Genomic DNA, 27,919 nt, shown 5'->3' on the forward strand with positions numbered 1-27,919 from the left:
GCAGTCAACTTGTCAGTATTTTAGTTGGTAGCTGCTGCGATCTACACACTAACAATACATCATCCCTGACTCGGAAACTCTTCATTGACATCATTCTTTTATTTCCTAATAATGCAAATAATGATCAGCTCTTCTCACTGTTTGGTGCTGAAGACCAAGTCCAATGTTTTTATGCTACTGCATAAATTTTGAACATTTCAAAAACAAAAGAACTGCTCATTCACTCCTCCAGCACTCACAGCCCGGCTCACAACCCCATCCACATCAACAATCAAGCAGTCGAAATAGTGGATCACTTCAAATATCTCGGACTCAGCCTGGACAATAAACTCAACTTTGATCAACACACCACTGACATTCACAAACGCTGCCAAAAGACTCTCTGCCATCCGCAAACTCAAAGCACTTTCTGTCGCCCCCCACCTTCTACTGTTACTGTACCAAAGCATCATCCAACCCATTCTCCTCTACTGTTCCCCCTGCTACTACAACATGCTAACTGTCTCCAACAGAAACAAACTCATACACACCACAAACACTGCCACCAAAATCATCCGCCTCCCCACACCCAACCTGTCTGACCTCAACAACAGAGCCATCATACGCAGAGCACGCACTATAACACTGGACCCCCAACACCCCCTCTACTCAGTCTTCACACTACTCCCCTCCGGTCGCAGGTACAGATCCCCTTACTGTAGGCGAGCCCGGTTTGGCAGAAGCTTCATCCCATCGGCCATAGCACTGCTAAACAGAATGCCACTGTAATGTGTCTGGTGTGTTTATATGTGTCCGGTGTGCATATTTGTGCCCAGTGTGTGCATATGTGTCTGGTGTGTATATTTGTGGGATGCGGGGCACCATTGCTGTGAGGCTGGGTGGATGGTTATGGTAATTGTGTTCATACATGTATTCCTGTACAGACAGTGGCAACAAATCTCCTTATTAAGGACAAATAAAGATCTATCTATCTATCTGCATACGATTCCTTCTTCATTTCATTGGCTGGTCAGTGTTTATAAGGTTGAGTGTTTTCCAGTGTGACATCAAAGTAGAAAAAAAGGAAGCACAATGGACTCCCGGTGTAACTCTGCAGTGTGTCTTTAATCTATAAAAGATAAATAACAGGTATTTGTGCTTCAAGAACCATTTTAAAGAACAAGAAATGTTTAAAAAAAAAAAGTCCGTACATTCACCTGGTGGTTACAACTGTTGAATCATTACAACAAAGAACGTCAGCGTCTGTGTCTGACATCTCATCCGTCACACAGTCCATGCTCACTTTGTCTTTATGCACAGCCAGAACAGTTCCTCTAATGTTGGCACTTTAGAAAAACACATCAGGTATGTTATGAAACCAAGTGATGATGAACCATTACACAGAATATTTAAGCTGAAGATACACAGACACAAAAACAAGGGACGACAAGCAAAGTCATTCTTTTCAAAATAAAATATTCGGGGCATTTTAAAGATCTACAAGAAACCATGAAGTTTATCTTTCTGTCTGTTTGATTGTGTTCCACTTTCTCATGATCAAATGACACATTTAAAAAGTACAGCTGATTCATGTTTAAATGTCTTAACATGAGTTATGAGACAAAATCATTCTCTTCAAAGAGGGCACAAACATCCTGCTCAGCTGTTCTGCCTTTTGATATTTGTTCATATAAATAAAAACAGTGATATATCATTAACTGATGTATCATCTTAGTGTAACTGATGTATCTCTAACATTAGGAAAATAATTCAGTCCAGAGTAACTGATTTGTTTTTAATCTGAAGTCTAAATGTGACGTTCTTATACAAAGTGAACACAAACAGACATGTTTGTAGTCCCTCAAGGAAACCCTGTTTTGGGATGATTCAGCAACTGCATGACAAAAGTTTCTGTTTGTGAGTTTACTGTCCATCCAAGTCTGACAACCATCTCACCGGGCTGTAGGAATAATCTCTCATTGCACAGGTTTGAAGGGATGCTGGAGCACGAAACAACAGCAGCCCGTGAAGGGCGCCGCAGAGTCCAAACCTAAGATACGGGAGACGCTCTGATCCCTCAGACGTCCCACTTTCTACAGCAGCTTCTGAGGGGGCTTTGAAGGAGGAAGAAGAGTGGGGTATATATGGCTGTTCCATCCAAAGGATCAGGCGTTTTTTTGGCAGTGTTGGTGGTCGGTGTTCTAGCTGCCCGGCAGGACGGGGTCAGAGACGTGCCTCTGGATCTCCTGCGTCTCTGTGGACGTCTCCAGGTGCTCAGGGAGGGAGGGGAAACGCTGACTGCCACTCATCAGTCCAGGAAGGTCTTGAGGAGGGAGTAAGTCCACAGATGGCAGAGGAGGTGGGTCGGTCTCTGGCGACATGGATACGGTGTCGTTGGAGGCCACAGTGAGGTGGATCCCGCTGGACAGTGAGTCCTTGGATTTGTGCTGGAAGTCTGAGTCTGGACTCTGGAAAGAGAGAGAGAGAAAGAGGGTTATTCCTTCATGTATGTAGAAATCCTTTAATGTAGTGACGCCTAATCTGACCTCTGACCTTTCAGGAACATAAATTACCAGCAGCTTGTTATATAAAGGAGATATAATGACAGTCACCAGGCAGACTAGGGAGCTACTGGGCCCTATCCTGTCCTGCAATCAAGGCAAACACAGCAGCATCTCTAATGTTGCCTGTCAGTAGAAACTAACTCGACTAACAGGCTCTAGTGATTACAGCAGCAGCGTCAAAAGTTGTGACATAATTTGCATACTTCCAAAACAGCAGCACTTTTCTCAGTCAGAAGTATCTATGAACACAACACCTGCAGAAGTGAGGCAGCCCTGTCAATCCTTACCGACTGGACGGGAGGGACAGTGTGGATTGTGGGTGCTCCTGTGCTGTACAGAGTGGTGGGGTGAGGCGGGTGAGGCAGGTGAGGGCTGGGGGACACGGCGCTGTAGGCTGGAGGCACCGGGGCCATCTGCCTCTGAAGGAGCTGCAGGATCACGTTGATGTCTGCCGTCATCCGCGTCTCCAGCCTGGGTGGGCAAAGAAGAAAAACCCAAATCATTACATTGTCTTGATATATTTATAATCTCTCATCATCCCAGAACCTGCTATTTCAGAAATGCCCACTAGGTCTCTCTCTTGCTCTCTGTAAAGCACCTCACTCCCTCAGACACATTAGAGCATAATGGCAGTTATAAAGAAGCACATTCATGACTTCACAAAGAAATATCCCTCAGCTTTTTTTTTTTACTGTATTTGCATTTCTCTCCCCCTCCCTCTCTCCTCTCTTTGTGTCACCTACGAGCAGGACGCATTAACACCATGCTCACTACCAACTGGGAATTCATATGCAAACACAGCAGCAGTGGGAGGAGCTTTCAAAAGCATGACTCAGAGGCAAACAGTGGCTGCAGAGCAATAACAACGAAGCTCATCATGTGAGAGTAGAAATGCTAGTGGGGGTATAGCTCAGTGGTAGAGCATTTGACTGCAGATCAAGAGGTCCCCGGTTCAAATCCGGGTGCCCCCTGTTTTCTTCCCGTCTTGCAGATAAATCTGACTCACCTGTTTAACTGGGACTGCAGCAGCTCCAGTCTGGACTCCAGCTCACTGGGCCGATCCTCAGCACAGGGTGGAGGGTGGAAACTGGCTCTGACCGAGGAGGCTCGCTTCTGGCTCTCTGAAAACTGGCTGGCTCTGCGGTCTGGCCAGTAGCCATACAGGCCTGACATGCTGATAGGGGCTGCTGCTGGGAGAGGGGAGAAAATCATCCTTAATGTGACTGTTATCTGAAAAGATAGTTCAATATGAGGGCAAGAGAGATTATAAAAGAAGACCAGTAGCTGCAGACTTTTAGTAAAGGCAAGCAGTATTTATTTGGATGACAAATGCACAAATAACTCAATGTTTGTACTTTCCATTCCCAGATCTTGTGACACAATTTTTAATCATTTTTATTTCACATATCATTTTCCGGATCCGTTTTTAATATGTTGTGGTTTCAAATGTTTCATTAAAAAAGCATTTCAGTGTTTTAATTCAACTTTTTTTATCTCTATTCTTGCAAGTATTCTCAAAATACAAATTTCATATTAGTATTTCAGCTCTTTTTAACTGTCTTTGTGGGTAAAATGTTGTTTTCTGACTCATATTTTATATTTTTGCAGCACCTCCTAGCTTCTAGTCACAGCCAAAATCTAACAATTGAAATGCCCAATTTATTTATTGAGTACAAACATCCGTCTTAGTTCAATAAATTAGAAATACCTATATCTGTTTAAGTGTCTGGGCACAAAATCCAGCTCTTCTTTATTTTTAAGACTTAAAAAGTTATAGGGCATCTTCCTCATTTCACTCATTTATCACCAATTAGAGATTCAATAAATTAGGGCCTGTGTCCACTAATTGCATTTTATTTCCTGGGAACTGCCAGCGCAACAAATGCTGTTAATGGACACAGGCCCTTAAATGTGGCAAAGAAATGTTGTGAATATTCCAGTAAAGAGAAATATATTCACCTCAGAAAATCTGAAGAGCTTTTTCTCTATGTTCGTGTGTTCTTGTACTGCTGAAATGTTTTAATTATGGAGATGATCCACACATGACTTTGAAGAGAGTGTTTACCTGTGTACGGTGGTCCTCCGCGGTCTACAGGCGGCCCCATTCCCCCTGAGGGTCCGCTGTGAGGCAGGAGGTTGACCACTGCTGCCGGGTAATCTCTGGCGTCACTCGCAGGTGGGTACAGCTCCGACTTGCTGTGTCCCAGTGGCTTCATCTCCTCATCGCTGGACTGGGAGCAGATACTGGGGCTGCTGCAGAGGTCGTCCCAGTGGGACCCTGTGGTCGTACCCCGGTGGTGGTTTCCCATCGGACAGGACTGATCTGGATAAGAGTCTTCACGGTCCATGCCGTCTGTGTGGAAAGAGAAGACGAGACACAATGGATGTTACAGAGAACGGAGCAGTATGCACATGTGTTGAGCCTCATTCCTCACTTACCTGGTCGGTTACGTCGTCGCAGGGAGCTCCTGCGATGCCTCGTCCGGCGGTAGCCACATTCAGAGTCCTTATCCGGAGATGACTGGTTTATTCTATCTGCCTGATACAAATCAGCTTCAGTGATTTGGAAATACACAACAGATCTGGGACTCAAAGGATACAAACATTCTTGGACAACCGTTCATCATCAAAAAAAAAGTTTTATAGATATCAAGTCAAAAAAGCAAAGGTAGGCTAAGATAATTCCTCTGACATTATTTCCTCTGGTGGCACTCACATCTCTCAGGTTGAACGTGATCTCCAAGTTGTTCCAGAACATGTCTGCAAAGTCGGGATACATGTCCAGCACCTCCAGCAGGTCGTCTCTCTGGATTTTGTGGAGGTCACAATAGGTCAAAGCCCTGACGTCAGCGCTGGATTTCCCCGGCCTCCCGTACAGACTGATAGGTTCACCGAAGATATCATTCTTTCCTAGAAGCAAAGGAAAAGACAATATTGGAAAAGAGCAACAGTTTGTCTGCTGATGTTTGAGTGAAACACACAGTAATAAGGTAACAGTGATCTAAATAGCACTTCTGCTTAACACAAATTGGTTTCTGAAAACACATCTGAAAAAGAAATGACCTATGCAGCCTGGATCTGAGTGTTGGGCCTATTGATGATCAATGCCACAGTGGAATGGAAGTGGATCTGTGCCCAAACACCTCTGGCAACACATCACACAGTGAGTGTGTCTGTGTTTTGTGCAGAGTGAGTTCTGGCTTTGTGGGACAAAAGGTAGGAAGAATAGATCAAACAAAGTGCCAAAAGTATTTAGGGATGTATTTATAGTGGGCATTGATGACTGGTATTGATTGATGATGAAAACAACGGCAGGTTTTCTCTTCTAGGAAAAAGTGAGCAGAATTTCCACTATGCTGTGCAGCCCACCTAGAATCGCCACCACCACGTCATCCCTGAGGATCTCGATGGAGCCTCTGGAAATGAAGTAGAGGGCAGTGAGAATGTCCCCGCTGTGGACCAAAGTGTCACCGGGAGGAGCGTGGGTGGTCTTGAAGCGCATGGCCAGAGCTCGCAGGCAGCCTTTGTTGGCGCCTCGAAAAGCTTTGCAGTGCTGCAAGAGGGTCCGGTTCAGATGGAGGCAGATGTCCGCTTGCAGACACTCAGGGAAACCCTTTAAAACCTGCAAGGATACAAAGGACATTGGATGGGTCTGCACAGATGTCTCATGTAATCTAAGACTGAAAATGAGGTTTATAAAAAAGACAGCGAGGGGTGAGGGAAGAGGAGAGCCATGTGTCAGATTGATTCAGGCTGGGCACGAAGGACAGTGGCTCCAAGTGATGATCTATTCTCACATTGAATTGGCAGACGCTAACGCTGCTCCCTGGTGCTGCTGGCAGCACGAGCCCAAGTCACAATATGAAGCACGTCATCTCTAAAAGTATAGTCTCAATGGAAACACTCATGTGAGGCTTAAATGTCAAGGGGGCACCCAGATTTGAACTGGGGACCTCTTGATCTGCAGTCAAATGCTCTACCGCTGAGCTATACCCCCACGTGACAACTGTGCAGTCAGTTTTGTGAATACAATCCAAAACTTGTTTCAAAAAGAGGCAAAGCAGCCAACTGTGATTTTTTAAAATAATCTTAAAATAAAACTCCTATTTACTGAGCAAATCCACATGTAGAGCAGCACAGACATCATGTATTTATGTGGTTATTTGAGGACACAGATACATAATAGTTCAATATGGAAAATGTGGGTCTTTGCAGCAGCAGAAACAAGGTGACAAACTATGTAGGTCAAACACTAACAATGCAAACAAATTACAACAACAGTGGGATATATAAGGGGGAAGTAAGCCAGCGCACTAGTATCTGCAGCTCTTTATTCTAAACATATGTTTAAGTTTCTTTAAATGAGATATTTCCAGGATTGCACATCTTCTTACGATGTTTGCACTCGAGCTGAGAGTGGTTTTGCAGAAATAAATTATGCATTGTCAGCCGTTCGCGGTATTAGCTCCAACTGAGTGGCTATTGTAAGGTTGGGGTTTAGGATTAAGTAGACAATAACATCGAGCCGATGTTTAAAGAGAGGGGGCACTCGGATTTGAACCGGGGACCTCTTGATCTGCAGTCAAATGCTCTACCACTGAGCTATACCCCCACTTGTTTCACTGCAACCAAAAAATGAACATAGAGTATGTTTTTGTGCAAAAGTGTATAAAAATCTTTCAATCCATTTGCAGAAACAAAAACTTAAACCTCTTTTAAACAACCGTGTGTGTGTGTGAATGTCTGAATGACTCACAGCGTTCATGTCGATGCCGTTGGTGTAGGACCAGGCGTGTTGGAAGTACTCCTCCAGCCTCTGTCTCAGGCCTCCGGGGATCTGATGGAAACGGATGAACTCTTTGACCCGCAGCATCTGGGTGTGGTAACGGGCCGTGCCAGAGTACAGCCTCTGAATGATGGCCGACACGTTTCCAAAGATACTGGCGTACATCAGAGCTGCAGGGAAAATAAGGCAGCGATACTTCATATAGTGGAAAATTGTGATTCCATGATGTGATGCATGTAAGAGTTGACAATGGGGATCAACTTTACTTCCTCTTGCACATGAAGCAAGACTGAAAGCTCTAAGAAACCCTCTCTTTGATTTATTTGGTTTTGTGGTTGTGTTACTTTGAGGAGGTGTTTAAAAGTATTCCAGGTTTACATTGTGAAGCCAACAAATCAGGCTACACAAAGTGATGCTGAATTTGGCCAACTGAGAGTTAGTAAACATGCTCAGAGGGACATAAGGAGTAGAAACCAATTGTGCTGGAGGAAGGGAGTGGATTTTTGTCAGAGCTGTTAAAAACATTCATATTGTTGTGGATAAACTGGAGATGTTGAGGCAGATGTCAGAGCTCGTCTGTAAAGGGTTGTGTATTTCAGACTCACAGCCAATAAGCATCACACAGATGGAGAAGATCTTCTCTGGGTTGGTGTTGGGAGAGACGTTCCCAAACCCCACGCTGGTCAGACTGCTGAAGGTGAAGTACAGCGCCGTCACATACTTGTCCTTGATGGAGGGTCCCGAGGAAGCATCGCTGTCATTGTACTGTTTCCCGATCTGCTCCGCTAAGTTGTCCAGCCAGCCGATTTTCAGGGCGCCGATTCGAGCCGAGCTTGTGCGCTCCACGTTGCCAATGGCGTACCAGATACACGCCAGCCAATGGGCGATGAGGGCGAAGGTGCACATGAGGAGGAAAAGGACGGCGGCTCCGTATTCTGAGTAACGGTCCAACTTGCGGGCCACTCGGACCAGCCTCAGGAGTCTGGCAGTTTTCAGTAATCCAATCAGAGTGGTTGTCTGAGGCTGGTGGGGAGAAAGTAGAGTATTAATGTCTGAGACTTTTAGCTGTAGATATGAAGAAACTCTAACATCTCAGGCTGAAATGCTGCATGTTGAACTTTTGTTTACTTTCCTCACAATGTGCAAATTTTGCCTGACAGTGTAGAAATGGCAAGAGGAGCTTTTATCTATCAAGGGTGAAAAACATATGCCTCACCTCCTCAGACCCTGAGCGGAATATGAGCAGATCAAAGGGGATGGCGGCCACGATGTCGATGAGGAACCAGCCCTTGAAGTAGTGCTGAGCAATCCGGCCCGGGTGGCTCACCACCTCGTCGTTATGGTTCACATAAGTGGTCCTGAAGTTAATGAGAATGTCCACGATGAACATGACGTCCACAACCAGGTCCACCACGTTGAGAGGGTTACAGGTGTAGCCACAGGCCTCCTCCACCTCATTGAGAAGGAAGGCGGCTGAGTAAGGAGTGAAGATGGCGGTGTAGATGACCAGCAGCAGGATGATCCAGTCCCACACTGCTTTGAAGGGGCTGTAGTGAAGGATGGTCCATTTGTGGATGCGTGGGGCCTGGAGCTTGTACTCTGGCAGCACGTCAGCACCGAGAGACAACACCTGAGGAGAGAGGGACAGGGTGGTTAGATTATTAATGATGCAGGTGTGATAGTATGATCAATAACCAGGAAGATGTCGTACATTATTCAAACGTGAGGAGATTTATTTTTCAGAAGACGGGGACACAGAGGAGCTTGATGCTTGCACTTTGTCAAACACTCATACAGAGGAAACAGACTCACTGCAGCAGAGGATGAAAGTACGTTTGCAACAAAAAGTTCAGACTTTTATATTTATTGTCCTCTAAATCGACCGAACTCTTAATTATCATTTTTATTCTCTAAATATAGATTTCATGACCAGGTTAAATTTTTTAGCAGTTTTAATTTTTCAGCAGATTTCATTCTTCAGACGAGGTTTAATATTCATGCACTGCCCCATAATTCACCCTCAACTTCTACTTTGCAAGCACTCAAAGCTTATCAGGAAGGTTATTGTCGTCGATTATATCTGAACTCAGTGTGTTGATTCTGCTTGATATTCAGGCTTGAAGGCAAAATGCCAAAAAAAAGCTCACAAAAAAAAATCATAAATGAATCATTGGTTTGTTCTATTCTCGCTTCAGCTTCAGAGTTTTATGTTTCAAAGTGAGAATTTAAAGTTTTGGGGATAATGTAACAGACACACACAGACCCTAACATTTACCCAGAGTTGCACACAAACACACCGAGTAGACAACATGCAAATGTTAAATAACACTCAATGAAACTCATCTGTTTGTAACATTTATAAATCAAATCTTGCAGCTGCTTGTAGATAAAAGCTTTGAGTGCAAAGAGTGAAGTTTTGGGGCTACAGAAAGCAGAAAGCTCTCTCTATAGGTCACTAGAAGAAGCTTGGCATTAATGAGGAGAAATTTGCTCCAATGGGCGATACGACACGATAAGACACGTGAGATATAAGATATGATATGGCCCCCTCTGTCCACTCTTTTAAGACACTTTTATATTTTAGCATTTGAGTCCTCTAGCCCTGATTAGGTTCTCATTTCCAATGCTGTGCTTTCCTTGTCGTTTGTTTGTCTCTTCACATTTAGTTTTTTATGTATTGTACAGCACTCTGGTCAGCTTCTGCTGTGTTTTTAAATGTGCTTTATAAATACATTTGATCACATTTTGATTAGATGGAAAGACTGTAACCCTCCAACATTTAAACAGTGGATTAGAGACATGTTACATTTTGTAAAGCTGGAGAAGATAAGGTATACTGTCAGGGGATCAGCTAACAAGTTTTTACTGATATGGCAGCCCTTTCTGAGTCGTGTTGATGTTTTAGGCTCTGATAATTTTGTGGATGAGTAACCTTTCATGTCAATGTAAGCAATAAGAGGCATATGAAAATGGAAGGACCCTTGAGATGCCCCTTTGGCTCAAGCGGCTTCTCCCCTCTTTTGTGTGTTTCAGTGCTTGTGTATGCCCTAGATAATAGTGTACTGTTTTAACCCATAACATTTCACTTTCTTAACTTTGGTATTTATTTCAATTTATGTATTGTATTTCATATTTATTTTATTTTTATTATTTATTCATTTGTTTTTATTTCATTTCATTCCATTGTAATGTTTTGATACTAAGTTGTATTCCCTCTTAATGTTACCATGGGTGGGGGTGGTGGGGGATTCTATTAATCAGTATATGTCATCACTGTACATTATTATTATTGTATTGAAAAATTCATAAATAAACTTTGTTTAAAAATAAATACATTTGACTTGACTTGACATACAGTACAATATAAAATGATGCGGTATGATGCCATTGGATATGATACCAAATGGTACAAAATAAAATGAAACAATACAATACAGTGAGATATGATATGATAAGACAACGTAACATGACAGGACAAGATACGGCACGGTACACTGTGGTACCCCCCCCCCCCCCATCAGGATAATAATAATAATAATACCTAAGTTTTATATAGCGCTTTTAAATAACTCAAAGACGCTTTACAAATAAATAAATAAATACAAATAAAGACATATAAGACAAGCAGACGACAAGGAAAGAGGTGGAAAAATTTATGTGAGGGGAATGCCTGTTTGAAAAGGTAAGTTTTTAACTGTTTCTTAAATGAAAGAAGTGAGTCAGAAGCACGGATGTGTGGGGGGAGAGAGTTCCAGAGGGTGGGGGCGGCTATGGCAAAGGCCCGGTCCCCCAAGGTACGGTGCTTGGATTTAGTGATGGGAGTGAGGAGGTTGGAGTCAGAGGATCGGAGACGGCGGGAGGGGTGGTAGCACTGGAGAAGGTCAGTGAGGTATGGGGGGGCCAGGTTATTGAGGGATTTGTACGTGGTGAGCAGGATCTTGAAATGGATGCGCTGTTTTACGGGGAGCCAGTGGAGCTGTTGAAGGACAGGGGTGATGTGGTCTCTGGAGCGGGAGTGGGTGAGTAGCCGGGCAGCAGAGTTCTGTACGTATTGTAGTTTTTGTAGATGGGAGGAGGAAAGACCATACAGGAGGCTATTACAGTAGTCGAGTCGTGAGGATATAAAAGCATGAATTAGGGTTTCAGCAGCGGATTTGGAGAGAGTGGGACGGAGGCGGGCGATGTTGCGGAGGTGAAAGAAGGCAGTTTTGGTGATGTGACGGATGTGGGGTTGGAAGGAGAGAGTCTGATCGAAGATGACGCCAAGGTTCTTGATCTGAGGGGATGTAAAGTCAGGGTTCAAAATATATCACTGAAATCAAAAACAACAGTACCAACCTATCACAACCATTGAAAAGAAAAAAGAAAAGACTGCCTAGCTGACCAAAACCTCATCTAGAGGCAGGTACCCCCTTATCCGTATCAACATATATCTGCCTGCACAGACATGCACAAGCACAAGCACATCCACACAAGTGCACACATATACATGCCCGCAGAAACACACAAGCATACATACATATACATCTACACGGGCGCACACATTGACCCACATGTCAAAATACACACCAACAATACAAAATTGACCAAACACAATTGGAGAGGAGGCCGCTATACACAAACTTCTGCAGAGTCAACACAACGTCATGAAAAGGTGAGCAAAATGTTACAGCACGCAGTCTCTTACTGTTACTGATGCAATACACAGCAGAACAAAAATAGCCACACCCCTTATGGTAGCACTAAGCTTTGGACATGTGAAAGAAATAGTGACCAAGTTTTGGAACATAATCAGGTCATGAATCCACCGAGATACGGCCGGGGGGGTCTTACTCTTCCAATTTAGCAGAATGAGACGGCGGGCTATCAGAGATGCAAAAGCAATTGCATCTCTGTAAGGCTGAAAGAATATAATATATTGAGAAAACGATGAGATATGATACAATACAACACGACAACACTACACAACACGATATGACACGATACGGCACAATCTGGTGCAGTACAATACCATACAAGACAAAACGATGCAATATGATGCCATCAGATATCAAACCAAGTTATACAAAACAAAATGAAAATATATAATACAGTGAATTATGGTGAGATATGATACAACAACACACACTGGACTAATACTATACAGTGATATATGATACAATATGACATGACAAGATAGGACAATTATTCTCTGACCTGGAATTAATCGATAAATCAACTTGTCCGTCACATAACCTCAATTTAGCAAACTGATCTAATCAAGGGAAAAATATCTCCACAAGGAAACAACTGTGTAAAAATGGGGATTCAAATATTATGGATGCTCCTCCAACTATTTCAGACAGCTTCTTCATCAGAACTTAAACCATTCAGGTTTTAATTTGTAACATTCCTGATGTTAAAGTAAAAGGAGCTCAGGCAGCAGGTCCAGACTCAGTTAGCTTCTCAGTTCTCTACATTTATAAAAGCAGCAATGACACCAGAAACAACTCAAACATCAGCTCCACAAAGAAGACAAATATTCCAGTCCTCATCCAGAACTACTGAACCTCCCTGATGAATATGTCTCATTGCAGTAAGAAGCACCAACACAAAAGATTAACAGTGAAAGAGTCAGTCATCTCACCGACCGGTATGACAATGAGAGCCTCTTTGTCCAGGGTTTCTTCCTGGTGTTCACCGCAGCAGTAGAGGAGGAGGCCTCTCAAAGCCCTCTGCAGCCCTATCTGCCTGCTGTGCAGCGGCCACCTCATCTCCTGCATCCTCTACTTTTATAACTTAAATAAATAGACAGACCAAAAAGAAAACCTCAAACTGACACACTGAGAGAGCCTCTGTGTAGCTGCTCTCCACTGACTGCTCACTAAGTCTCCCTTTATTGAGGGCATGTGACCACTCCTATCAGCGCTCTGGTCAATCGTGAACCAGAATTAAGTACTGACATCGACTGGATGCCATGCAGAAGAGCGTTTTTAATTCATTCTTGTTAACTGCAAGGTCAGGACACCGTGCCGCTGACGTAACAGTCTGCTGTGTTCATATTCTGTCCTCTCTCTGAAGCCCGGATATTCACAACCATTTCTACTCTATTCAGCTCGCCCTTAAAAAAAAGCTTTCCATGCTTTGTTGTCCTTCTGTCTCCTCACTAACCCTCCACCAATATTTGAATTTTAATTTGCATAATTATGGTCATAGCCGGCGTGACAAAAGAGGCTGTATGACCAGGAGCTGCAGTGCTGCAACAATCACACAGGAACCACGAGTCTATGGTGAAATCACCTAAACGCATTTCCCTAAAGTCAACAGCCTGCTTCAAGTCCCTCCACTGGAACAGTTTACATTAAAATACAGAGCAGAAATAGCCAAAGAGAAGGGTTTCTCAAGGAAAAGGACTTAAAACAGAGTTCCTGTAAGTGTACTTGTCCATATTTGGTGTTCAGAAAAGCAGAAAGATAAAATAAGGTTATACTGACTGATGGCTCCCACTCCTTCTCCATGTATCCGCTCTTAATGACCAACAGTCAGAGAATAAAACTCTCTGAGTCCTCACTGAACAACCTGCAGCGCCCTGTCCTGTGACACGAACCGATCACAGGAGCTGCACAGATGTAAAAAGACAACACAGTAATGAGAACGTAAACACACGAGCAAAAGTTCATTCATCCAAGAAATGTTAAGTTATTGATGTCGTCCGCTCCATAATGATCGCCACAGAGCAACTGCCACCGCCAGTTTGCACGCAACGGCCCCTCCGTCCATCAGTTTATAATTAACACAGCGAGAGCTCGCAGTTTCCACACAGATTCATGCTAACTGTAATAAAAAGGAGAAGAGGTGTGAAACACGAGGGGGGCAGAAGGTCAGGGCAGGATAGAGCTTGTGAAATAGCTGCTTCTGGAGCAACATAAGAGAGAATCAGTGACAAATACTGACTTCATGAAACAGACATGACCATGAAGGGTGTTTCAATTAAATTAAAACACACTAATCTGACTTTTATGCTCAATTTGGATTATAAGCAAATTGCAAAATGCACTTTAATCAAATATTAGTCATTTGAATTCTTCTATCGCTCAGTGCTCTTTAAGTCAGTGCATCAAGATAACCCTGTCTGATCCAACCTAAACACAAACACAACATCTGTTTCTGCACTCTACAAACTTTCAATACACCTGAAGCAGGAGCAGCAGAAATGCAAAAGGGTATAAAAGCAAATACAGAGATTCTGTGCATGAAAGGGTCCATGTCATTGCATCACTTTAACCTGATAAAGCTGATGTCGCCCACGTGAAGAGTAAGCGGGGGTGAGGCAAGCATGAAGGCAGGGGATGGGAGGAAAGAGAGGAGAAAGCAACAAATAAAAACAAAGATGGACTGAAGGAAGAAGGGAAAAGTTTGAGGGTGCTTGGAAGAGAGACAGTAAGGCTACTGGAGGTACTCACAGGCTGAAGTTTACGCTTAAAGGTCATGCTGAAGAGCACAACCCAAAGGGCCAACACAGGAAGACGACAAACACACGACCAGGCAGCCTCACTCCATCAGATTCTACCTCCTTCTCTCTCTCCTGCTGCCTCGCTCGTCCTCCCTGTGTGTAGCCCGGCCCTCACCACGGGATCCTCTTTCACACAGAGCGAGTGAAAAACACACGGACTCTGTGAATGACCCCTCTGCTACAGGACCGACTGCTGAAAGTCAAAGCTGGTCCCATACCTCACTTCATGAGAGGTAGTTTGACTTTGTACAGGAAAAAGGACGTTTTAAGCGCTTCAGACTTTATGCTCTGCAACTAATGTGTAAATATCATGATGATATATATATATGTATTTTTATTTTCATTTAAAAGGACCATGCATATTAATTAACATTTTGTAAATATACCAGAATTAGGCAAAAGGCTAGTTTATATCCGTAGTCCCTTGACAGATTTTAAAAAGGCTTCATATAAAGATCAAGATTAAACAAAAAAATTAAATAAAGTAAAATAAAAATGAAAATAAAAATAATAAAGTCCATGTCTATGTGTTAGGTGTCTTCATATTTTTCACATAAACTCCTTTTGAGTCAGGAAGTTATTGTAATGTTGACATGTTGTCATGCATGCTGTGTTGTTCCTGAGTTTATTTGATGGTCCCTGAGTCAAACAAGTCATTTTCATAGAATCTAAAAATGAGAGCGTTTGAATATATTGTACCTTAATTGTAATTTTTTGCAACCCTGTTACTTTTTTTTAATCCCCTATGGCTAATTAATAAATTATCTGCAATAAAAACAACCAGGAAGAATCTAAAATTCAGAATTTTACAGAGAAAAGACAAAATAAATCATGCAGCTTTGAATGTCTCTCACCCATCTTTAATAAGTCATGCATGTTTGCCTCACATCACTCTGTCAGTGTAAACCTGTTAAACACTCACTCCTCAACTGTGCAGACACTCATGTCCACAAATGTTTAAACTCCTGCTGCCCATCCTTCAAAAACAAACGTGACATTCAGCTTCATGTTTCCAGATTTCCTCCACAGTCTCCTGTTATACCCCCATTCACAGCCAGGGGGCGCCACATGTGCATAATTCTTTCCCGGACACACACGCATGACCAGCTTACTGAGGCTTTCTGCAGTTACCAGTCTTTTACAATCAATCACACTCTGTGCTTCATGTTACGCAGACGAATCAATGCGAGCAAAGATCAATGACGACCATCATTTCCCTTTCTGTAAGGTGCCAATCGAAATCCAATTACAAAGGCAGGATAACCAAGCATTTTATTGTATAACCAAAGATAACTGACAGCAACAGGCTTATGGATTTTGTTACAGGTAAAACAACATGATAATTAATAAGAAAACATGCACTCTGTTTTTTTTATTGACCACAGCTGAGGTTTGTTCCCCTCGTGACTGCAGCAGCGCTTGACCTCAAAGCTGACCTGCAGAGTTTGACTAGACCTTTGACTATGATACCGCTGTGAGTCGATGAAAACTCTTTCACCAGGATGAAACCGTCTCAAAAGACGACTAGAGGAAGCTGCGGAGTGAGTTAGCAGGCTTTGGTTGGATTGGTCAGCAGTTTGAGAGCATGCCCACCGCCCTCCACGTCCATTAGCTCCAGAGGCCAAGGTCACTTGTAGCATCAAGCCGCTCAATAACCTCACAGCTGTCACCGTTTTTTCACTCGCTTTCATAACTGCATCTCATCAGAACTCCTCTTCATTCTCACAATCTGCTTCACACTCAGCGATCCACACCATAAATCTGCACATATGTCTGATGAGAAATCACAAAACCAATGAAAACACACCATAGACAGCTGATTCAAGACAAGCCTCCACGCTCACGTTCTGTATTAAAAAATGATATGTTTTCAGGAGTAGCAACATGATTCATATTGTAGCTTTCATATCCTGTTCAAATGTCCAATACAATAAATAATCTGACAGAACGCAGGAGATTTCTTTATAAAATATTTAACATGACAGCAGATACGCACTGGAGAAAAACGTCTCAGTGGCTTTCTTGTGCAGGAAAGAAGATTGAATGTCACAATGCTGGACTAAACTGATGTAAAAGATTGTGATGTCTGTCAGCGAGAGACATGCCAGAGACAGATCAATGTAAGAACCGCTTACACCCTAAACATTAAACAGACCCTACACAGCAGCAGACAGACTCTCCACTCTTATGCTAGAATAGAAAAACACTCCAATCTTTACAAAGGATCAGAAAGTAAGGATAACAAGTGTTCTGTCTGCCTTTTAGGAGCTAGGGGTTTTTTTTTGTGCCAAGGCCACAGAAGCCACACTGCGTTCACACTGTGCACCAAGTCACAGCCGGCTGTCGATACCACTCTCACTCCTGGTGTGAAACAGCGAGATCTCACGGCCACCAAAGCAGCACGTTCAATCCCAAAGCAGCAACATTTGCAAAGTGCTTTATTGTATTAATTCAAAATGTCAACACATGCAGAACACAGCGAGCAGAATCAATAACTCTGCAGGTCTGATGGTGGCCTTTAATACAGGGGATCAAGAGAATGATGAATTTAAAGCTCCTGTGAGTGGTTTTTATGTGGTTATGAAACAGACTAAAATTAATGCCAGTGCCTCAACATGACCTACAAAAGCAAACCATCAGAGTAAAGATTGATTATTTCTATATAGGTATTTTTAATGCTTGAAAACACTCCTGGGGGGTAGGTGTCAGAGGAAGTGAGAAACTGCAAACTGCTGAAACATCCTGTTGTAACACTTTCTTCAGCAAAGATTCATGAGGAGTGTAATGGTTGAATATGTAGAAAGTAAATTAGCTTTATGGTCAATACAAAATACACTTCTTACAGGAGAGCAAAGAGACAGGAAGTACTGTTTTACTAACAGGGGGCGCCATAATCGACACAATCTGAAAGTTACTCACAGGAGCTTTAAATGTCTGCAAGCTGGCAATTACTGTCAAATGAGCCAAATATTGGCACGGACCACCAATTAAGATATGTAGATTTTGGGCGCGGACCTGGCCTACTGGTTAAGTTGCACGCCCATGTAGCAGGCAGCCTGGGCTCGAATCCAGCCTGTGGCCTCCTTCCGGCATGTCATTCCCTCACTCTCTCCCAGTTTCCTACACTATCCACTGTCCTCTCCCTCTATCAATAAAAGGTGTAAAAGCCCCAAAAATATAAAACAAATTAAAATTAAAATATATATTTCTATAAAACACATTTTGTGCTAATACATCAGAGAGCAAACTCTGCATGTGATGCAAAAACAACGATACAACAAAAGGTCAAGGGGACTTAAAAAAAAAGTAGATTTACTCAGATGTCTGTTTTGCTTTGACGGGTAAAACCTGGACAACTTTATACCTGAATTAAAGTGCCACAGTCTGGTGGGTTGCTGTGAATCAAGTCCTTCAGATTTAGAGATGATCAGAAAATCTCATAAAATGTTAACTCAATCAATCAATCAATCTTTATTTGTGTAGCACCAAATCACAACAAACATTATCTCAAGACGCTTTTACAAACATAGGAGGTCTAGACCACTCTATGTCAAATTATGAACACAGACCCAACTTCAAGACAGGGTAAGACTCAGTCTGACCCCACCTTAATCCACCATGAGCATTGCACATCGCAGTATTTAGCTAGTTACAGTGGAGAGGAAAAACTTCCTTTTAACAGGCAGAAACCTCAGGCAGAACCAGACTCATGATAGACAGCCATCATGCCTCGACCGAGTCTGCTCTAAAGCTGCATGGTACCACATTACCAAGTTCCCTTGAATCTGAAAGCTGGTTTTCAGCTGCCCTGCTACATAAAAAACCAACAGACACAAACTGATAACTGGGACAAAACCGTCTGGCTAGTTGGAGAGAGAGTCGGCCACCCTTAATGTGAGGCACAGAGGGAGTCAACCTGCCCACTTAAACTGGCACAATACAGAAGTGTGTGTTACCTTGAATGCATTAGACACTTTGAGAGTTTAAGAAAGTACATGAAGAAGATGTTTCAATTAATCTAAAGGAGAGAAAACTGCAAAGTTCTCAAATGCTCATTAATGCAGTTGAACTCTTAAGTATCCAAGCACACCTTACTAGAAATCATTTCCTCTAACAACCCGACTTGTATCAGAGTATTATTCCGCCGCGCGTCAGATAACAGCGTACAATGAGACACGCTGGTGTGATAAGAGGTGCCTGATGAGTGTGCTCTGCTGCTGGTGTCATGGATGTCACACCTCAGGTGAGATTCTTCTTTCACACTTTCACCCTGTGACTGCATATGTCTTTTAGCATCTTCACCCGAGCCAGAAGCAACAACCATTTATAGACATCTCTGAACTATATCTGTGCAGGGGTGATGACAGGATATGAGAGTGCGGGTGGATCAAGGACAAAAGTGGACAACAACCTGAGTCCATGGAGCAGGAGAAGAGACAGGATGTGACAGACGTTCATGTGACAGTCACTCACTCCACAAACAGACTCACAGTTTCAACTTCAGCTAATGAACTCTGACACTTTCACAACCAAATCACCGCACAAGAGCAGACTCTTCTTACCTGTGTGACCTGAGTGACTTTCTCTGTGACGTTCTGCGTTCTGTCTTTAATCTTGCTCGGCGCGATGATTTCAATCTCAGTGGGCGAGGGAGGTCTCATGCGGTCCGAGCCAAAGGTGAGGGTAACCTGAGGGATGCGGCCGATGGTCCTGTGTCTCATTAAGTCTGAGTCTGACGTGGAGTTCAGAACGCTGGGCTTCAGATCTGGAGCAGAGTGCAGAAACACAGATAAGGGGGAAATTATTTAAGACAGTGTAGATGTGGAGAGAAGAAGCAGTGTGTCCACATACCTAAAAATATATCAGCATAATGATGTGGTTTCTAAAGTTTACTAGGATCTACTTCTAAATCTCTCCCTCTCTGTTTCTGTAATTTCCTGTCAGACACAATGTGGAGATTTTCTGTCTTGAGCTGCTCCTCCTCCTAAGGCTGACGTACAGTGATGTGACAGATCTCATCGTATATCAGGCCATTGTTAAAGCTTCTTTCTGACTGACTTGCAGTTCTGTGTTATACCTGATAGTTAGATCATATTAAAGAGTATCTGGCAGCTGAGATGTAGATTCAATAAAGATATTAACCGGAGATCCTACACACCCATGATGACAACATGCAGATTCTACACAGGATGTGAACCAGACCTGTGGAGATGTTGGAGACCAACCAGTGCAATACCAGTGCAATAAAGTCCATTAGTATTACTTATTACCCGGCTCTCAGATGCTTGATTCTGATTGGTCACAACCCTTTGACAACGGTTATTAACTTTCACCAACATGAGCAACACTAGAGACAAACTGATCACACGTCATGTCAAATCCACCCACAGAAAAGAGTGCCGGCACATTTTGCTTCTGCTTGTTGACACCAAAGACCTTAACATGAGGTAAAACCATTAGCTAACCGTGGTTAGACAGGACCCCTTCACGTCAGGGTCTTGTCTCTGTCAGGATTCTATTTCCCATAACCACCTGCTAACCATACTTTATCCCTTACATATTACATAACCAGTTAATCAAATACAGCCATCTTCATCTATGACTGTTAAAGCTAGGGTTGGTAGTCATGGAAAACTAGCATGAATTGAATGTAGCATTTCCTCAGGACTCCGTCTAACCCCTCCCCCTCCTCCAAAACGACACCCCCGCTCACATGGATGAGCACCGCTGATTCCCGACCATATGATTGTGACTGATTCCAAACCGGTCCTCAGCTCATCGTTTGTGTTTTGCACTACGTCAACTCATGTCTCACTCAGCAGCAAGAAAACACCAAAACATTCTCATAGTGAAAGTTAAAAACACAAACAAACATGAAATGTACGCTTTGCAGGAGGCGGGCAGAACGGCAGGACAGGATTTGATTGGTTTCATAATTTGGCTCCTGATGGCAGGGATTGGTTGGTGTTTTCCCAGGTTTACTCCGGCTGTAGATAGAGGCTTTTTTACCTCTTTTTTAAAAACACATTATGTGTTGATCACCATCGGGACATAAAGATCATTTTAACCAGTATAACAAAAAGTGTATCTAAATCTGACCACCAACCCCAGCTTTAAGAAACTTCCCCCTGACGTTCTCACTACGTCCCAGCCACACACACTCACTGCTGTTGGTTTGGGTCTCTCCAGCTCGGCTGTTCCATTCTGCCCTCATGCATTCAATGTTATCCAGCGAGGAGGCGCGTCGGAAGCTGCGAACACTTTCTCGAGAACAGCTCCGGGGTAGCGACCCCCTGGGGAAGGCGGTGCTGGGGTCCAGCCTGTCTGTCAGAAGGGAGCACCGCTTGCTGGAGGACTCGGCTGCAGGGGACGGAGGGTCCTGATCCTGTTCTATCAGAGCCTCCGTCTCAGACTGCATGCAGCTCTCCTTGGAGGGGATTCTGAATTCTTTAAGAGGGACCTCCTCACAGTTTGGCTGTAGAGAACAAAGAGATGAAGGACATGTTGCATGTTAGCAAAATACTGTTCTTTAGTGCAACGATAATTTAAAATGACGACACACGTGTAGAAGGAGGGAATGTTCTATCCCTGCCAAAAGAGGCTCAACTTATACACTATAGCATGTCTCCAGGCAGGTATGGATACTGTCAGGACATAGTGTCTCACAAGACGTGATTCATCAGAACAAGAGAAATGTTTAAACAGAAGTGAGGGGATTTTTTTGAGAAGACAAAGATGAACTCAACAGGGGAAGATTTTTCCATCATCCTTTCCTTTGGTGTGCATGTGGTGTGAGCTGAGACACAAGTCCCAGAATTTTAAACAATTCCCACAGCTATCAGAGGAAGCCGACAGGTGACACTGCACAGTGCTTATTCAATGTTTAGAAATTTGTGGAGAGCCAACAGCAAAATCAACAACTTCAGTGTCACTGTTTTCTGAGCTTCATGCATGTGCTAGGATTATTTCATGTCTTTAATAAATCCATTATGAAGCTTTCTGATGCATATTGTTGAACAGAATCAGGATATCAGAAGGAAACTATTTCAAGAAATGCTTGTTTGCTGAAAAGCGTTATTCAGAGCAGGCCTTAACTACACATGTATTCCTCTGCAAAATGTTCTCCACCATACTGTATAATCAACCATGCAGTGTTCTCTGAGTAAAGAATGGACTGTGGTGTAAGTGTAGGTACCACGGCTCACCTCCAGGTAGTCCACCACCACTCCTTCAAACTGATCCTTGGAAAGTGACGACTGACGCATGGAGCGCAGCACCGGCAGCCTCATCTTCAACCTGCGATTCTGACCTGACAGAGAGAGAGTCTGTGATCGTCTCAGCTGTCATCCAAACTACAAATACTTTAAAGGTTTCTTTTAAATGACAAATTACCACTAAGAAAAATATGTTTTACACACATGCCAGTTAGCACATGCACATATTAAATGCTGACTGAGAATGTTTGTCTACTACGTCCATAACCGGAAGCTGAAACTTGTCACTATGATGACGTGACGGTGCAAAATCAATCAATTCTTACACATGTGCACGCAGTAATTTATAAGTCTTTTACACAAACAAGTCCCACCGTATACACACATGTAGCGTATGTTTAAATGTATATCATGCAGTAAAACAAATGTTTACAGTAATTCCATCCTTGGGAGACTCTCTGTCGGAGGCCTGACTTCTTGAGAGAACAATCCCTCAGCTCTTGGAAGTCGAGGATGAACATGATGACATTGCCTTCCTCGTTTTTTACAGGGACAACGTCCACCAGGCACGGTCTGCATGTTCCTTTAGGTACACAAAGACAAGAGGAGAGTGAGGTTGGTTCCACACCCACACAGGGGGCACCCGGATTTGAACCGGGGACCTCTTGATCTGCAGTCAAATGCTCTACCACTGAGCTATACCCCCCACATGTAAGCTGTACATGGCACCTGATGTGTTTCATAAGGTTGTGCTTTTAACAGAGGTCACGGGGGAGGAAACTCCAGGAGGTAGAGAGGGAGGTTAGAGAGAGACATATGGGGGAGAAGGAGGGATGAAGATCAAAGCTAAAATAGTCTAAATAAGCTCACTTCCGTCAGGTCTAACTTCTCTTCACTCTGCAATCAGTGTGGTCTAAATATAGAAACGGGGGAGAGGGAAGAGCGCACAAACACACGCCATACGGCACACAAAGTGAGTGCCTGCTTTTACTCCCATTCACAAGCCCACTGTGACAGGAATATAGTGCCTGTGAGATCAGCTGACCTGTCCTGATGTCTCCTGTTTGCACATTTTCTGCCTGTTCGTCCTGAGAGCACGTAGACAATCAGGAAAAATACCACCACATGAAGTGCAGATTGAGGAATTATTTATCTGATTCACTGGAGGACTTTAAAGGAATCAAAAACCCTGCTGGATACGTTAAAACAAATCAGGAGGACCAATCCCCAAATGATGCAATGGGCTGTAATCATAACCTTTCTAGAGTCACTGCTCTGTGCTGTGTGTGGCTGCAGATGTGAAAGAAAGCATTAAAAAGACTGCAGAGCAAGAAGAGGGTGCAGGATTGAGTTCGTACCAACAAAATAACACAGAAAAACAGAAGAATTATGTTTCAATAGAGAACCGGTCTAAAGAAAAGATTAACAATGGCGTGCTGTGTCCGCCTGCCTGGTCTCAAAAGAGAGATGACTCAGTGTGAACAAGCCCAGCTCCTGATTTAAAGCCTGATTATAAAAGCTACAAGTTATCAAAAGCATGGCAGGTTACTGTAAGTGGACCCCCACATGGAGGCACAATATTAAAGTAATGTTTCTTCCTGATCACCCGAGTTCTCTGTCCTTGTTATTAAAGTCATTATTTAACTGAAGCTGTTGCATGGGTTGTTTCACGGCTAGAGCCATTCCTTCTCAGAGAGCGCACAGGAGTTATCATCTTTCTTAAATCTGCTTCTCATTTGCATATCAAACTGCTCCTCTCATTTCTTCCCCAGTCTTACCTTCCTTAGCGTAGTACAGGATCTCCACTTTGCCCTCCTCAGAGCCCAGCAGAGCCTGCGCAAGCTGGGCCAGCGCGCTCTTCATGGTGCCGGGCCCCACCAAGAACTGACAGGTACAGGGCTGCTGCATGATCTCCGCCCTGGTGAAGCCGAACATCTGGCAGAAACCTTCATTGCAGTAGATGATGCCGCAGTTCTTCATCTGGGCGTTGGCAATTACAAACTTGCGACCTGGAGGGTGGAAGAAGCTGAGTGTCATTTTCAAGTTTTAAAAGGAAGAAAATCTAAAGACTTTTAGTTCTGTTTTGTAGCTTTGCAAACTTTCCTGATACTGCTCTCTCTAAATGTTCACCCTGAGTCATTATTTTTCATATGACACTATTGACTTTAAATGTATAAACTGAGTTCCTGCTTTTTAGCTTTAAAGGCCCCTTGTCATGGTTTCTACATGAATCATTAATCAAACAACCTAAAGGTTGATCTATACTTAGACTGAATCAATAAATTGCCCTTAAGTACAGGTGTTTCTAATTATCCTCATGGCTCTGTAGCCTCCATTGGACAATCAGCTGAAGTGAATCTGATTAAGTCCATCATTCCTTAGTGCTAATGCTATAAGTGTCACAATTTCTCCCAAGGGACTGAGGAGGAGCAGGTGGGCACTTGAAGATGAGAGGCTCTGTGGCGTCACACCTGCTCTCAGGGAAATTGTGGGAAATTAGAGTTTGTTGACGTCTATCAGGCTTAGACTGCAAGATTTTACCCGACACTTCTGTCATGCATGGGAGTAGTTTTTAATTGTTTGCTGACACTTTTACAGCTAGATGGTGTTTTATCAAATCAGATAATTGTTGACATTTTCCCATCCATGTTTAAATTCACTTCTGAAGGACTTTTTGTGAATGTTTGGCACAACAACAAAGTAACCATGAGCTTTGGGTGCAATCAAAAGCTGCAGCAGATATTTGCACATATTCGCCTCAGTAGTCTGCTTTGAAATGCTTCTAGTTCACAGAAACTCTGCTGCTCTTTATGGATCTTCTCGTCAATATAATGTTATTACAGTTGCAATACAGTGTTTGGTGAAATCTGGATCATGGTTGTGTTTGTTTTCCTGCAACGTTGAACATTTAGGCTGATCACAACATGAGTAACTCCACATCCTCAGTGTTATTATAAGGCTTGCAAACCGTTTAGTCCTGTCATTGAGGATTGTAGTGCATATGGAAAGGACCACTTCAATCAGCACGCCAGAAATGTTGTTTACCATGACAATGAATGGGGCCAGTTTTGTTCCAACGCTGCTAATGGAGTAGAGAGCCAACGAGCCCAATGAGAGCACATACATGTCCTCTGCAGCCTCTGACCGGCCTTTCTATCATCACATGGTAAACTGGGTTAAACAGCTTGCCCTGTTTGCAGCCTGTGCAGAGAAGAGGAGGGGGACTCACTCTAAAGTAAAAGGCTTGAGCCCCTCTGATGGAAAGCACATCTAGTCCAAAGTCATTATCTGGGACCCAGAGCGGAAACACTGATCGTCACACGGTTGCTTAGCAGCACTGCTGTCTGTGGCACATGCACTCACCTGGCCGTACATGTACATGTTGCTGCACGTGTACTAATGCACACAGACACACATACAGTAGAGGCATATTAAAGTCTACTAATGCACAGACACACATACAGTAGAGGCATATTAAAGTCTACTAATGCACATAGACACACATACAGTAGACACATATTAAAGTCTACTAATGCACACAGACACACATACAGTAGACACATATTAAAGTCTACTAATGCACACAGACACACATACAGTAGACTCATATTAAAGTCTACTAATGCACACAGACACACATACAGTAGAGACATATAAAGTCTACTAATGCACACAGACACACATACAGTAGAGGCATATTAAAGTCTACTAATGCACACAGACACATACAGTAGACTCATATTAAAGTCTACTAATGCACACAGACACACATACAGTAGAGGCATTTTAAAGTCTACTAATGCACACAGACACACATACAGTAGAGACATTTTAAAGTCTACTAATGCACACAGACACACATACAGTAGAGGCATATTAAAGTCTACTAATGCACACAGACACATACAGTAGACTCATATTAAAGTCTACTAATGCACACAGACACACATACAGTAGAGGCATTTTAAAGTCTACTAATGCACACAGACACCTATACAGTAGAGGCATATTAAAGTCTGATAATGCACACAGACACATACAGTAGACGCATATTAAAGTCTACTAATGCACACAGACACACATACAGTAGACGCATATTAAAGTCTACTAATGCACACAGACACACATACAGTAGACGCATATTAAAGTCTACTAATGCACACAGACACACATACAGTAGACGCATATTAAAGTCTACTAATGCACACAGACACACATACAGTAGACGCATATTAAAGTCTACTAATGCACACAGACACACATACAGTAGACACATATTAAAGTCTACTAATGCACACAGACACACATACAGTAGACGCATATTAAAGTCTACTAATGCACACAGACACACATACAGTAGAGACATATTAAAGTCTACTAATGCACACAGACACACATACAGTAGAGGCATATTAAAGTCTACTAATGCACACAGACACACATACAGTAGACGCATATTAAAGGGGCTTGATAGGTTTGAGAATATCAGCCGCTGATTTAATCAAATAAAAACTTTGAGAGAGTTTCAATCAAGCAGATTTCTCTTTGTTTGATTTGTATTTGATCAGAATCAGGGTTATTTTAAAGTACTCTGATGAATCCAAAGTGACAAGGGAGAAATGCACCAAGGAGAAAGGGAATAACTGACTAGAGTTTCCATTTTTTAGTCTTTTTAGATAAGATGTGAAATTAATAAAGAAGTATAGGGCTTGTGTTTGATATATAAGAATACAAGGAGTTCAAAATAAACCCCACAGATCTGTGTTTGATCTCAAGCCTAAGTGGTTGCAGAAAACAATATTTATTTTCCATTACAGGCAGGGGAACATGTGAGCTAATGGAACATATTTTATGGCATCAGGTGTGCACTCACAAGCAAACACATTTGCAGGTGCACTAACACATGATGTAGACTAACCTGCACTTTTACACACACTTCTTTCATGCACCTGTTTGGAGCAGCCTGTAGCATTAATAACATTTATATTTCATTTATTTAAAACCTGAAATAGATTGAATGTGTTTTTGTTATCATTGGTGCGTGTTTTATTATCAGTGCGCCAACTGCGTTTGCGCACAACTTAACTCATTTCATGCGCACTTACTTTGCTCGTCGAATTTCCTGATGATAGTGTCCAGGTAGGTGTTCTGGAGCGCAACATGACCGCGTCTCACAGGCATCTCGGTGCTGAGAACAAAAAACACTTCCCCGACGCACGCACTGCTTTTTAAAAAAAACAACTATCACAACAGAAAATAGATCTGAAGTCCCAGATGTGGAGAAAAGTACCAGGTGCTCCTTGGAGGAAAAGCGTCAGAGACAGTTGTTTGATTCCCTCTGTGGTTTTGAAGGATGCTGATGATGAGGGTGAGGGTGAGGGATGAAGCTCAGCAGAATGATGGAGAGAGGTCCGTGTTGCCAGGGCGTTCACAGAAGCAGGACGTTGCACGTTAATGTGGAAAAAAGATGCAACAAAAGCCACGTGCGCTGCCAATTAGCTGTGATAAAAACGCTCATTGTTCTCAAATGTTGTTTTCCATCATGTTTCAGATAATGTGTGTGAGGAGAGGAAGTTGGGAACACGCGCAGAGTTTCTCAGTGTGATGTTTTTCCTCAAGTCTGAACAGTGCGCGGTGAGGAGGACGGAGAAGACGCTCCTGTTGGACAGACCTCCTGAATGCATTGGCCCCTTCACTCCCCCCTCCTCCACCTCCACTCCCCCCTCCACCTCCTCCTCCTCTCTGCAGGAGCGACTGTCAGCGGCCTCAAGTTAGAGAGTGTGAACCAGGACAAGGACGGAATTGAAACTTGACAGACTTTCAAATTAAAAGGCAAGTATTTCATCCTTTTTTAATTAAAGCAAAAAAAAAGAGTTCCATGATT

General features: G+C 43.0%; 1 protein-coding gene and 4 non-coding genes across 6 annotated transcripts; 1 reads left to right on the forward strand and 4 right to left on the reverse strand.

The window, feature by feature from the left end:
• Nucleotides 1-1,085: 1,085 nt before the first annotated feature.
• Nucleotides 1,086-27,826, reverse strand: kcnh6a (potassium voltage-gated channel, subfamily H (eag-related), member 6a). Of its 2 annotated transcripts, none has more exons than XM_034672940.1 (16): nt 27,141-27,826; nt 23,814-24,044; nt 22,469-22,618; nt 22,027-22,130; nt 20,987-21,296; nt 19,384-19,586; nt 8,546-8,959; nt 7,935-8,352; nt 7,300-7,499; nt 5,913-6,165; nt 5,260-5,453; nt 4,983-5,082; nt 4,609-4,896; nt 3,550-3,730; nt 2,831-3,014; nt 1,086-2,447 (listed from the first exon to the last, which is right to left on the reverse strand). In XM_034672940.1, exons 1-16 carry the CDS (start codon nt 27,214-27,216, stop codon nt 2,181-2,183), a joined length of 3,573 nt encoding a protein of 1,190 aa, XP_034528831.1. In that variant the 5' UTR covers nt 27,217-27,826; the 3' UTR covers nt 1,086-2,180. The 2 variants fall into 2 exon arrangements, with proteins under 2 accessions (XP_034528831.1, XP_034528830.1); XM_034672939.1 differs by having other exon boundaries at nt 3,550-3,733; nt 27,141-27,706.
• trnac-gca lies at nt 3,443-3,514 on the forward strand. The gene has a single exon. It is a non-coding gene; the product is annotated as a tRNA-Cys (tRNA).
• trnac-gca lies at nt 6,469-6,540 on the reverse strand. Its single transcript has one exon. It is a non-coding gene; the product is annotated as a tRNA-Cys (tRNA).
• Nucleotides 7,084-7,155, reverse strand: trnac-gca. The gene has a single exon. It is a non-coding gene; the product is annotated as a tRNA-Cys (tRNA).
• Nucleotides 22,670-22,741, reverse strand: trnac-gca. The gene has a single exon. It is a non-coding gene; the product is annotated as a tRNA-Cys (tRNA).
• Nucleotides 27,827-27,919: the final 93 nt, after the last annotated feature.

This window comes from Notolabrus celidotus, chromosome 20 (assembly GCF_009762535.1).
Source record: "Notolabrus celidotus isolate fNotCel1 chromosome 20, fNotCel1.pri, whole genome shotgun sequence".
NCBI lineage: Eukaryota > Metazoa > Chordata > Actinopteri > Labriformes > Labridae > Notolabrus > Notolabrus celidotus.

Coding starts and splice junctions, on each gene's coding strand:
- kcnh6a (XM_034672939.1), bottom strand. CDS start 27,216: ATGCCTGTGAGACGCGGTCATGTTGCGCTCCAGAACACCTACCTGGAC. Junction 24,045..27,140: donor CAGGAAATTCGACGAGCAAA/GTAAGTGCGCAT, acceptor TCCACCCTCCAG/GTCGCAAGTTTGTAATTGCC. Junction 8,960..19,383: donor AAGTCACTCAGGTCACACAG/GTAAGAAGAGTC, acceptor CTCTCTCCTCAG/GTGTTGTCTCTCGGTGCTGA.